The 13,735-nt window shown below is 44.3% G+C and overlaps 1 protein-coding gene across 3 annotated transcripts in view; it reads right to left on the minus strand.

Annotated features, from left to right (window-relative positions):
* Window positions 1–661: 661 nt before the first annotated feature.
* Window positions 662–13,735, minus strand: part of AGAP1 (ArfGAP with GTPase domain, ankyrin repeat and PH domain 1) — a 372,179-nt gene continuing 359,105 nt past the window's right edge. For all 3 annotated transcript variants that reach the window (XM_035566371.2, XM_035566379.2, XM_035566388.2), the window contains 2 exons: window positions 9,693–9,948; window positions 662–9,192 (listed from right to left, as the gene is read on the minus strand). In XM_035566371.2, coding sequence (XP_035422264.1) covers window positions 8,989–9,192; window positions 9,693–9,948 — 460 coding nt within the window. In that variant the 3' untranslated portion in view covers window positions 662–8,988. The remainder of the gene's footprint in view (window positions 9,193–9,692; window positions 9,949–13,735) is intronic.

Below are 13,735 nucleotides of genomic sequence, written 5' to 3' on the forward strand. Positions count from 1 at the left end.
CTAACCTTGATGATATTTAACCAAAATGCCACTCAACTCTTGCCTTATGTGGGTTTCCCATCTCCCCAGTGCTGCCAACCATTGCCAAACTTCCGAGACCCTCTGGTCCCCCCAGCCCTGCCCTGGTTCCCACCTCCCAGCCTTCTGCCCAATGTTTTCTCCTCTCCTTGGGCCTTTTTCCATTCCCCACTTCTTCTCACGACGTACCAGGGCACAGATCCTTAACAGCGTAAATAAATGTCAGTCGGGTGCCCTTTGTTCGGTGCTTTAAATGACTGGTTCGGAGGAGCCTAATGGAGAGCCATGATTTTCCTTCAAAGAAGTGATTAGACCATACCATACCATGACCTTAAAGATGTTTTATTATTCTTATTTTAAATGATCATTTCAACCAATTTAGCAGATACAGATGTAACCGTTACTGGCCTAATTCCTTGGATCTCCTCCAGAGACTCTTAAAGCCTAGGTGCAACATTTACTACTCTCCCTTCCTCTGGGAGAATAACTGTTTTTAATGAAAGCTCGCGTATTTTTGCTGGGAGATCTGTCATCTAGTTCATAAGCACTTTCAGAACTCTTAGATATACAACATTACAGCCTGGTGACTTATTGCTTTTTAATTTATCAATTTGCACCATTACCAGCTCTTCTGACATCCCAGGTCTCAGGTAATACTTCATCTTTATTACTGGCAAAGAGTGACAGGATCTCATCATTAATACTGCGAGGAAGTAGGGCCAGGGCAGGTATCTCTCAATAACACCGCGACGAAGACTCAAGCAAAGAACAAAGCTGTGACGAACAAGTTTTCTTGTCTTTATTAGAAAGAGACCTATACAATATAGCAGTCTCCCTCTGCAGTACTTTACAACTTTTTTTCCTTTTTTATTTATTTATTTTTATTCAGAATACTGTACAGCTGACACAAAAATCTCAACGCGAAGAGAGAGTAAAGGGAAACATAATACAGACTGGCATACTTAATCAAAACAAAATCATATGAAACAACAAGCAAAGTGAAATGTTTGTCAATTGTTTTAATTACAGTACAAACAATATAAATAAAGCATCGAGTCATTGTAAAACAAACTTGCTGAATGAGGTAATATAAAAACAACAACAAAAGACGTATTTTTTAATAATTTCCACACTGTCTTGTCATCATTTATACATTACTATTTACAGAAACAGAAAAAACAAACAAACAAAACAAACAAAAAAAACCCAACAAACCTTGCTATAAAGTCTGCCATGTGCTAGGTATCTTCTCCCTCTACCCCAAACACAGTTCTCAGGTGTCCCTACTCACCTGGGCTCCCTTTCTCCCCATCCTAACCAGGAACACAAACATCACAAAGCAGAAAAATGGAAAGACCTGGGGGCTAAACATGCGTGAACGTGACATCTAGCCATGTGGTCGGTCACAGGGTGAGAAGGAACACAAAGAAACAGAGCACACATCCATTTCCAAGCGGTGATGATGCTGGTTCCCGAAACAAAGGTGCTGGCTAGGACTGCACACCAAACCACGGCCCCACTGAAACCAAACTCCAACTTCAGCTAGGTTGGGATACAGCACTTTATGCGTCCGGGCCCGATTCTGCCTCTCCCAAACAGCTTTGCCTCGGGTTTGGCAAAGCATTTGGGGATATGTTCAAATCCCGGTGAAGTCGAGAGGTTTCACGTAGCTGCAGAATTAGGCCTGTGGTGATCCTGAGCCAGAGACATCAAGGTGAGAGAACGCAAAGGAAACACACAAAACGAGCCCTCGAGTTTTAAAAGACACTCCTCCCCAAAGCCCTGCAGTGTGTGCACCCATCTGTACGAGCTGTGCACAAGTGAAAAATGCTCACGAGGTTACACTAGTACATGAGAACTGGACCAAATGCACGGGGTCCATTGTGGACCCCTGGAAAGTTTGTATTTCCCCAGAGAAAAGGGCTGTGCTTTTAGAGGACCAACATCTTATTCTCCCTGTGGACTGGCAAAATGATGCCAGTGGATTCAATAGGTCTTGAATCCACATGAAACTCTGTGGATACATAAGAAAAAAATGCTCAGAGGAGTTTTCAACAGCACCCGCACCTCCCTGGCACACCCAGCTGTGTTTTCCACCATAAATACCTTGCCTAGCTCCAGCAAACAGTCCTCTGCGTGCCGACCCTGCCTTATCCCTATCAATGTCCCCCAGTATGACCCTAAACCAAGAGCAGGAGTAGCAAGGGCACGTGCAACAGCTGGCCAGGCTTTCCTGGACCCCTCGCTACGCACAAAGCTTTAGCACGCATTAGCTGATGCTCATGGCTCCCTCAAAGCAACATTTTGGGGCCCCAAACACCTGGGGAAGGACCACTTGGTGCTCCTCAGAAACGTCTCACTGCATGTCCTCTTCTCCAGCGACCCCATTTGGCCACGCATGACCCAAAAAACACCATTGAAGAAGCTACAGGAGGGCAGCCCGCCGGGCCTGCACTTAAATTCAGCAGGTAAGCTGAGGCTGGAGCAAATGTACGGAAAAGAAAGGGCCTCCGAGCAGCACGTCTTCTGTCCTTTTCACTTCTGCATCTCCTTCCAGCACCAGCTCCCACCCCGAAGCAAGGTGGCTATTTTAGTCCCGGTAGGCAAGTTAAAGGGCTTCACAAGTTGGGTGTTGCCATCTGAACGAGCTATGGTTTTGCTCTGAGCCGGGTTATCTCTTGAGTCCTGAGCATTTGATGGCTTTCAAGAGCCACAGCGAGCCCTTACCTCCTATTCCTGCCTCTCCCTGCCCTCTGAGCCGGCACCCCCGCCCTGTGTGTACCTCCTGTGCTCCAGAAAATGGCTGGCTGAGTTAAATTGGGAAACTTGCCCATTTCTAAACATCTACCTGAACACTGGGCTCTAGCTACAGGTTTTGAGTCACATGTAAATGTGTGCACGGACACTTACAAATTGCTAAGAGCAGTATGTAGAGCATATATGCATATAGATACAAACACATGCCAAATGCAGAGCACTAAATTTTAGGTACTCCTGCTGGTACACCCATATGACACTGCGTTACCGTTGGACTCAAGCCACCCTCGCTGCACTTCATCACTGATTCAACCCAACCTCTTCACTTCCAGACGGGGGAACCAAAACCCTCCCTCACTCCTACCAAAGATTGGGTGCTACCATGTCTGCTGTTGGGGTTTTATTCCCTCCACCTTGCAATTCGGGAGGACCAGGAAAGTGTTTTCAGCTACCCAAGAGGAGCTGGGACTGCTCCAAGGTCCCCATGCGGTTGCACTCATGGTATTTGGTTATCCTAACCACAGGCAGAGGGAGGTGAGAAAGACGGAAGAATGGGAAGTTCTCAGACACAAAACACTGATTGGCTCCGTAAAACGTGGCGTGCACAAAATAGCTGATGGTGCATTCACTGCCAGCAAGCAACACGGTCATCCCAAACGCATGCCATTAGACCTCTACAAGCCCCCCACCCCCCTCCACGCTTTGTACATAACACAAAAATTACGAGCTCTGAAGCACTGCAAAATAGTCAACTCTTAGTACTGGAAGCAAACACACATCCAGCAGTTCATGGCCAAGAGAAAGCTGAAGCTTTGCATGTCAGCAGAGCTGACCACTACCACGTGAATATGGTACAGAGATTTGAGAGAGATGCGGACATGTAAGAAGAGGCTAAAACTGCTGAAATGTACAAAGACATTCGTCTTTCATCTGCCCAGAAACAAAAGTCCCCCAGACACTCAGGGAACAAGAGTAAACTACGGGAGTTAACTCACCCGCATATTGCTGTCGCCTGAAACGAAACACAGGGGCCAAGATTACCAAAGGTATGACTAGTGACTTGTGGCTCTTAAAAAAACAACAAACAAAAGCCATCTTATTTTCAGAAATCATGCAATCCTTTTCCCAAAACAAGAACTATTCACAGCTCTGGAAAATCTTGGCCAACCCCCCCCACCCTCTATTTAAAATGTGAGACGGATTCAGTCAACTCAAGATAGCTGTCAGAGATGAGATCACCAAATATCCACTTTAAAAACTGGCCCACGATAAACAACAAAACAAAACCTAGAATATCGCAGTACAACAGACCTACCTACCTATACCTTTGGATAATTTGCTCTATTACCTCTATATTTTTTTTAAAACAGGAGATATCCTTTGAATAAAACCATTTAAACCAACCTTCTTTTTGTAACTTAGAATTTAAGAAGTCAAAATTCATTGCAGGACCTTTTGTGTTTTTTTTGTTTTGTTTGTTTGATTTTGGTTTTTACTTTGCTCAAAAAGAATTTTAATCTGGAGTGAGCTTTCTTTTGCTATGCAGCAGACACAAGAATAGCCCAAACTTTTCTCCGCAATATGTTTTACCCCAAAATCAACCAAAATGGAAGGCGATGTTGAAGTGAGGATCCGAGACTAACAGCCAGAGATCCCATGTGCTAATAACTGCAGCAGGCATCAGAGGGGAAACAAAGAGTCTTGACGATGAATTGCGATGGGCAAGCTCTCGTGTATCCACACAAACTGCCCCACGTTTGGTCCCCAACACTTTCCTTCTTCGCCTTGAGTACCTCCCGGCACAATGCACATTTGTTCCCTGTTAAGGTGCAAACACGGCTCCCCGAGACATTTGTAGAGGGCCCTTTCAGAGTCCTCGTGTGAAATCTGTGCTTGTCTCCACTACTACTACTTTACACTAGAAACTACAAATTACTTCATTTTTCATGATCTCCATACAAATATAAAAGATGAAGCTATCCGAAAATCGCATCAGCTAATTACACTACATTACAGTGCTGGAGATCATCGCTACGAGTGTATCTGCACTCACACCTCTATGCCTTTCCCTACGTTACTCAGCTTCCTCTTGCCAGGGGAAATCTCCAAGTGCAGCTAAAGCCTCTTGCACTAACACGTAATTTAGGGAAATGGGGAAAGACAGCAAGGTAAACAATATTAATGCTTACACAGTTATTATACACTACGCCCAAGTAAAAATGCTTAAAAACCCTCTCTCGTTTTCAATAGCTCGTCTGGCTTTCCGAGCTGTGCCTAGCTCAGGAGATGACAAGTCATGCCAGAAATAGCTATTTTTTTCTGCCCCATTTCAGCAACGAAACTGGAAATCTGGTAATGAGAGCCCCTGGCCAAATCTCTGCACTGGCGAGACCCTGAATTTTCTGAAGGTTGGATCTTATCTCTTCACAAATAGCGAGGAAAAAGTAAAGCCTCCTGAAGTCCTGGAATACCGAGGTTCAGGGTGCCGGGTACAACACATCCGACTCATCTCCACTCTAGGCAATTAGCCTCGTGTCAATAGCAGGAAAGTGCTGATGTTAGTAGCTAAGGCTCACTCACTCCTAGGGTTGTAGTCATGGTGGATAAAGTGCAGAGCAAGTGGGATTCAAAAGTATTTGGGATCATGCAAAGGGTTAAATGGGGCACTCGGTGAGAACCACTGCCACAAACTCCATTTTCTGAGAAAACAGCAACAGATTTAGCTAGCATGTTTCTGCTGGGATTTCTTATTGACTGGATTTCAATTTGTTTTTAATTTGCTCATAACATGCTCAAAGGGCGTAAACAGCCTGGCAAGTGGATTTCATAAAAGCAACAAGAGGGGCTAGACACGAGATGAGGAACAGAAAACGGACAGGTTAACAGAGTGAGAGCAACGGGAACAACTCCTGCAGGTTCTCAAAGCGCCGATACTGGTGCCACACCTGGGCGGCTTCAAGAACATCCTTTGCAAAGTGCAAACGCATCCCCTGAAAAGCACACAGAGCCCCGAGACCTTGTCTCTCTCCTGCTGGCCAGAGCTGCGTGGAGAGGGAAATCCATGGTTGAGAAAAAAACCCGAGCCATCAAAGCCTGCCTCCGTGTTTCCCACCACCACAGGCGCACGGTTCTTTGGCTCGCAGGGGTTTGGGTGTCCTCCCTGCAGACCCCCAGGCGTCTGGGGAGGCCACCACGTAGCCTACAAAAGCAAGGCTTCAGCATCATCACTGCTGATGTGTATGTGTCCAAGGGAAAGCTTTGTTTAGGTTAAAAGCAAGTGTTACCACTTGATTAAAGTATGAGGTTATTAGTTGGCTAGCCAGGATACATCATTTTTCCTGTAATACAGTGGAATTCCCTTTCCTAAAAAAAATTATTTTTTAAGGTTCACCTTCAGAAAGTATTTATGAAAGGAGTGTACCTGAAATCTGCACGGCAGCCTGGCTGCCCTTGTCTCTCAAACATCGCTCCCAGCCTCGTAGGAGGAAGGTGGCCCAAAGAGAACATTAGGTACAGAAAACATTTTCAGCTCTGAAACGGAACATGCATTGAGAACTTATTTGTGGCAAATTTGCCGACAATGTGTTTGAAACATCGGACTTGATTCTCCGATAGATATGCGCTTGATGTTCCCAGGGGAGCAGCGGGCAGCTGGCACCTCTGGGCACACGAGCAGCAGTTCCTGAATCCCCCCGCATCCCCTGGTGCAGGTGTAAGGCTTGTGAGCATTGGGACACGGTGGGCTCCGAGCATCCCATTCAGCCGAACATTTAGGTGGGCTGTCCTGTCACCGTAGGACCACCCATCAGTACCAAAGATCAGGGAGCTGCACGGCAATGATGGAGAAACAGCAATTACAACAGACACCTTTCCTCAAGGGAAAAAAAAAATAATAAAAAAAAAAACCTCCCAGCGTGAACAGAACTGGATGTAGCATTATTCTGGTGCAGCCAAAGAAAGATCTCCCTACAGCCAGAGGTCTGTACAGTAACAAGCTATAAAATGACAACACCACAGAACAGGAAAAAGCTGGTCAGTATTCTAGTTTTTCTTCACCTTGGGGCATGCTCTTCTTCCAAGATTTTATGATTTTTACACCAAATCTGTAATTTTCTGTTTTTTTTTCCTTAAGATACCCTGAATACTTTTTTTTTTTTCCTTCACATTTTGTCAACCTATATTTTACTTAGTGACTACTATCCCCCTCCCGTTTGGATGTCAAATGAAATACAGAGCCCCAAGGAAGAACAACACTGGAGGCTTGGGAAATACAGATGGAGCAGGTAGATTTGCAAATTACTATGCTGTGTGCACCTCACTGACTTCACATAATTGCTCCTTTGCCATCTAATTCAGTTGAGTTTTCAACTTTCTCTGTGATATGCTCTTCCCCCATCTTCACATTGCCATATGCCACTTAAAAATCACTTTTCTGTCTGCCAAAAACCTTACAGCCTGCTTCCCTGTGCCAGAATCCTAGTTTGTGGAAAATGGCAGAAGCTAGGATCTGTCTGGCAATAAGCAAAATAATAAAATAAAAAAAAGCATAAAAAAAATCAAATTACATATTAAAAGGTGGAATTCAAATGAACTGTCCAGGCTACTTTCACAAGCCATTTTTCTTCCAGAGAGCAGCCAAGTTCAGAGTTAGCACAGCCATGCCCTGCCCGCCTTGGTGAAGGCTATCAATTCTGAAATTAATCAAATCTGATCTTCACACATCCAGACTATGGCTTTTTGTCTTGGCTTGTGAAAGCTTCATGCCTTCTGAAGTAAAATATATTTACAGTGCTGAGAAACAGCCTCTTTTCCTTTCTAAAAGGTCTCATACATTTTTTTTTTTCATGCCAAGCGTGCCACAATCTCATTCTGATATGTTCCTCAAAGGCTTGCAATGGAAATAGGGTTCACTGCTGGGAAGATTTTCAATGTACAATGATCTGTACTCCACAGATCCTAACTAGTTGCACATGATTTAGTTCACATCCATTACAGTTTATAAATTAACAGAGATGTCATTTTCTGTACAAAAAAATCAATGCATATTTATGATTTTTTTATTCAAATAGATTTTACATACATATAATCTAAAGACACAATACAAAATCTGTATAAGTTAGGCAATGCATCACAGGAGTGACCAAAAACTCAACACGTTTACCTTGGCAAAATGACAGAACATATTTCTGCTGGCTGAAAAAATATTAGCCTTTAATGCATTTATTAATTTTACTAAATGTACTTGAAATGTTTTTCCTTAGCAGTATTCATTATTCCTTTTTGTATTTCATAGTTACTCTTATTTATTTTTTCCATTTTGTTTTTACACCAAGGAGACTGCAGTCAAATAACACTCAGCAACTCATTTCCTCTCTTTGGACTGAAAAATTAAACAGATACTAAATTATGACAGTGAATTTAGAAAGGAGGGCTCCAAGGGCTTGAAAGAACATGTCTGAGATAATATGATGCTTCTAAGAATATTGCAATCACATCCAAGCAATCACCGAAGCGTGCCATGTAACTACCTCCTCAGCTAATATGCTTTTTTCTCCGTGATGACTAATCATGTTCTATTAAACAGCGGTAATGCTGGAAGAACTCAACTATACAAGTGTAATGAAGCCAGTATTCTCCCTGGACAGATTAGCTACAACTGATTTGACACATACCATCATAGGAGCTTCAAACCTGACAAACTCTGTGCTTGCTTCTGATTTATGCCGTCAAGCTCTTCAGAGAAGAGAATGAAATCCAGCCGTTCCGTTTGGTAGAGGTGAAATGTACTGATGTGCTTAACTGTCAGTTACGGAAAGTTACCATTGCTCCTTTCTTCTCCTCTCGCTCCCGCTCTCGTCTCCCTCCGCCCCTTCCTTCCGCACTTGTAGAGCCTGTGCCCAGGGACAACCATCCCCACGGTCCTGTGCCACGTGCCGTGTCCTAGAGAACCCACGCGCCCTCATGCGCTTCTGCTGCCCGCTTGTCATCGTCGGAGAGCTGTCACTGAAACAACTGCTTTCTCTGCAGCCCCTTTCGCTCCTTCTCACCCCCTCACGCTATCCAGATGTGCCGTTTCTGGATGGGACAGGGATGCACCGAAGGGAAAAGGGAAAAAAGGGAAGTTATCAGACTCACAGAGCAGAGCTGTGATGGGAATGGAGGAATATGAGGCTGCGGATGTAATTCAGGTCAGCAAATACACGAACAAGCTCCTCAGATGATGGTGGGCATTCTTCCGCTGCTGTTGTTTCGGTTATTGTTCTTCCTGGACAAATTTGGAGTCGCCATGAGGACAAAGCGCTCATCGGGGCAGCCGTACTGGAGGAGAACATCAATGCACTCCTGGCTGGAGGCTTGCCTGGCATAGGCCAACGCCGTGTTCCCGTGGGCATCGCGTGCCATCACGTCAACGCCATACTATATAGAAAGAAGAGATGGCGTCTGAAGCTTTGGTGCAAACACAGCATTAAAACAGAGGGAGCAAACTCAGGACAGAAGGGTTTGAATGTAACTGAGGACAAGGCTGGGGAAAGGGAGAAGAGGGACAGGGCAGGAGACCATGTAGATTCTTTGAGCATAGAGCTACACATGAAAAGGTTTCTACAGGGAGGGTCTCCTACCTGGAGCTAAATTTGTATCAGTGGAATTTCAAATAGCATTTCAAATAGTGCCAGGGAAATTTCTCCTTCCCCATCTCCTACACTGTTGCTTGCTTTCTATCAAGTAGCAGTAGACAGGCAGAAATTTAAGTTGCTCTCTTTACAGAGCACGCGATGAGCAAGACCCAGACTCAGGACAGCAGCGGACACTTGGTGAAATTTGCAGGCAGCAGGTTTGGGAGGCCCTGCTGAAGGAACGTGGCCCAGCAAAAGCCACCCCAGCGCCGCAGGCCCCCTCCCCAGGCAGCAGGTACTCACCCAAATCAAGAGCTGCACCAACACCACGTTTCCTTTCCTGCACGCCAAGTGCAGGGCAGTGCGCCCATCCCCGTCCCCGCAGGTCTCGTTCACCTCCTCCCGTGTCCCGTGGGCAAGGAGCAGGATGACCGTCCGCAAATCTTCCTCGGCTGTAGCCCTCAGGAGATGCTGGCCCAGAGAAAGCTCCAGGCATTGCAGTGGGGCGAGGAAGAGCTTCTGCTCATATTTTGCACGTATCCAGCGCTCCTTTTCTTCCCTAGAAAACCAAAAGGGAATGTGTAAAACGGTGCCAGCTCGGCTTTGCCTATCAATATGCTAGGAAACGGCAGTTAATCAACACAAAAATTATTCCCTGTTCCATTATTTTTGGCAAAAAAAGCCATTATAGAGGCAGTTCATTCAAACTTTGTCCTTGCAGCAGGATTTGTGCCACCCGTCTCAGCACTATTGAGCTGTATCCCTGTGACACTGGCTGAGCTGCCTGTGGGACGTACGCCCCAGCCACCAGCTGCTGTGAGGTGGTGGCGAGATCACAACAGCCACGAGGTCTTCAGACCCTGGGCTGCCACGAGGATGGGCAAAAGGTAAGAGCCCTTGCTGTTAAATGGGAAAACAGGCAGACCAATTCCACCACGGGGTTAAGCTGTGCTGCAAAATACATCACAGAAAATGTGCAGAATTTCCATCCCTAACACCTGAAGTAACCTGTACGGCGCTTCCATCCTTCAGCCATCCTTCCTGCACCCAGGTTTGCATTTCAGACAGGACTGCAACCCCCTGGAAGACACAGCCTTGCTTGCAAGGGTGTTTTTTTTTTTTCTTTCCTAAAAGTTGAGTCATGTTTCCAAATGCAAAAGACATATGGAGGGTTCTCCTGTTTGTTTTTCCAAAATGCAAACTACCAAAACAACACTTTGAAGCACCATTTCCTCCTGATATGTCAAATAACTATCAAAAGCTTTCTGGATGCTATTATATTACAGGATAACAAGGACTACAAACAACTGCCTCAACTGCCCATTAAAAAAATTAACATACAATTATATGATCTAAGAGATCTAGCCCTAGACAAAGTCCCATTTAGAAGTATCTTAGGTAATCTGTTCAGCCTGTGAAAACCATATACATCACCTAGCAAGGCAACTTGTTACTGGTGACATATTTTTTCCTCTGGAGTACAAAAGGAAAAGCTCTGTTTACCCCTTTCAGCACTGTTTACACTACTCCCAGTAATCTAGTGTCAGGTTAGCCCTAATCTGTTTTTAAATACTTATGTAAACAGATCCTTCCAACAGCAAATCTGGATTAGTTTTGCATCATTTCCTGGTACATGTGGAGTGACCTTACTTTGACCTCCCTGGATGCTTTCATGCAAAGCTTTCCAAAGCAGGCACTTCTCTGCACCAATGGCAATTCACCCTGCAGACAGGTACAGGCTTTTTCAGAGAAAGAGGGCAAACAGAAAATTAACACAAAAAGCGCTTCGTTTAAATGAAACCTTTGAATGGCTCCCGCAAGCTAAAAGACACACACACAAAAAATTTAGGGAGCTGCAAATTAACCTTTGATGGCAGGCTCTGATAATCAGAGCATCAGTTCAGGTGCTCCAGAGGGAGAGGAGAAAGAAAAGGATTTCTGTTACCATTGCAATCCCTCTTTATTTATTTTATTTTATTTTATTTTAATTTAATTTAATTTTATTTTATTTATTTTATTTGTGTTGTTTTCAGGTAAAAAAAAAACCACTGGCAACGCTTTGAGGACGATGAAGTAACATAACGTACAATTATTAACAATAAAATGTGTGTTCTTGCTGTGTTGCAACACTTGCAGGTTCAGTATTCATCCCAAGTATTTAATAAAGCTCTCCTGAGTTTTTAAAGTCTGTATTGAGGTACTGAGAGTATAACCAACGCTTCCACTCCACATTTCAATGTGCCACACTGAAAAATGAAGTGATTCAACCTGCACTGCTTCACAACAGTAGCACGTGTCTGGGCTTCGGGAATTTATTTCTCATATGCCCATGCACCCTAAAGGCAAAACACACTTCAGACAGCTTCTGCCTGCATCATACCTCACAAAATTTTCTGAGCCTAGCTGGGAGTCTGCAAATGAATCCCCTTCTCCGCCCTGGACCATCTTTTAGTGGTAGTTACTTTTGGCTCCGGTCAGAGCATCGGCTGCTGTACCAGCACGGCTCGCGTGGAAGTCCCTTTCTGTATAAAAACCAAGCTGCCTTACACACATCTCCCAGCTCTAATCACAGTTCATATATATACCTATATATACCTAAACAGAGACAATAAATGCCAACTTCAGGAGGAGTCTTTCAGAGTTTTAGGCTGCTGCTTTACAAATTCCTTGGCATGAATTTCACCTTTGCCATATGTTGCATGGGAGCAGTGCAAAGGCACGTCAGACAAAGCAATCCTGCTGCTCTTGGAAGGCTGCAAGAGAGCTGCAAGGCTAGACATTATCAACCAAATCCTACTCAGATTATCCTACTGTCTCAAAAGGCTGGGAAAAGAACAGAAAAACCATTTAAAAATAAATCTGAGGAAGGGGAATGTGCTGACACCTGCATTACTGATGGAGAGGAAAAAAGCAGGATGCAAACGGTCCTTCCTTGAAGCACTGTCCTGCAGTATAACCTGTAACTGCTCTGTGTTAACACTGACTGTCAAAAACCCCTTAACTGGAAAAAATTTGTTGCAACCAGGCAGCAACTGAAGAGATAGTGAGTCCCTTGGGAGATGCATGCCTGGCCAGAGCAGGACCCTGCAGCCAGCAGTGGACTGTGCTCTTGGGCTACAACCACTTAAAATTTTGACCTTCTCACATGATTATTTTTACCTTACTTTAGTCTTCCTTCTTGGAAAAACTTGCTCATTTTTCTTGACCACCTAGGGCACCAATAGACTTAATTCATTAAGGTCAAATTCTACCCTTGCAGCCACAGTAATTGACTGGGAGAGTACCCCCAAACTCTACCTGAGGGTCATGGTGGGAACAGAGCAAACTCTACAAACAAAAATAAAAGTGTTTTAAAAGTCTCAGACATTTGGGGGCAGCATGTCACTGACATTGGCTATCAAATGAGATTTAGATCCTATTCAACAGCCCAAACTGGGTACACAAGGAAAGACATGCTGTTTGGATTTTCTCATAGAAAATTATACTTAATAACAGAGGTGGGGGAGAAGCACACTTGCCCATGCCTCATGGACTGGTAAAACCAAAATTTAGGACAGGTTTTTGAATGAGTATATAGAAAGCCAACATCCACAGACATCCTCTCTCCATCTCTGGCACAAACCGTTTCATTTTGAAAGGCAAGTTCTGGGACATTCTTGGAAGTCAGCTTCAGCTCCACTACATGCACTCATCTTAGAAATCCTGACAACAAGACATAAATACTGCAATTGTTGCCCTGATGCCACAATTTCACTTCTGGGATCCACAGCTTGTCTTGGTTGAGGTTTCATTTCCCCAAAGGCAGGCCAGTCCAAGAGCAGAGTTGTCAGCAGTAGATCACTTAACCTCATTCCAGTCCCCTGGAGGACCACTGTTCACATCCCCTGTTAGCTAATGAGCTAAAAAATGAATTATTGGAGCGGTCAGCAATAAGCAGGAAGAGGAGGCACAGTGTTTCACTTCAGCCAGCACTGACATACCTTTAAATAAATCAACTGAATAAGAGTACAAAGAAACGAGAGGAAGAGCAACTAATCAGGAGAAAGATACTGAACCAGTCCCTAAAAATAAAAGAAATGTACAATTAAACATCTGCTAGTAAATATTTCTGTTTTCTTTCCTTGCCTGTAATCCTGGCAACTTCCACTCTAAGCAACCCCTTCAACACTACGACTTCCAGTTCTAGTTGTCTCCACATGACACCTGTAAGCCAAAACAAGACTATTTTGCTTACTTACTGGGATTTTAAATCCAGTGAAATTCCTTTTTCAGGACCAGATTAAAGCCAGTGTACTGGAGAGGAAACATCATCAGGTGCTCAGACGGTCCCTATGATACCTAATGCT

The sequence above is a fragment of the Cygnus atratus genome, chromosome 6, assembly GCF_013377495.2.
Source record: "Cygnus atratus isolate AKBS03 ecotype Queensland, Australia chromosome 6, CAtr_DNAZoo_HiC_assembly, whole genome shotgun sequence".
NCBI classification, from domain to species: domain Eukaryota; kingdom Metazoa; phylum Chordata; class Aves; order Anseriformes; family Anatidae; genus Cygnus; species Cygnus atratus.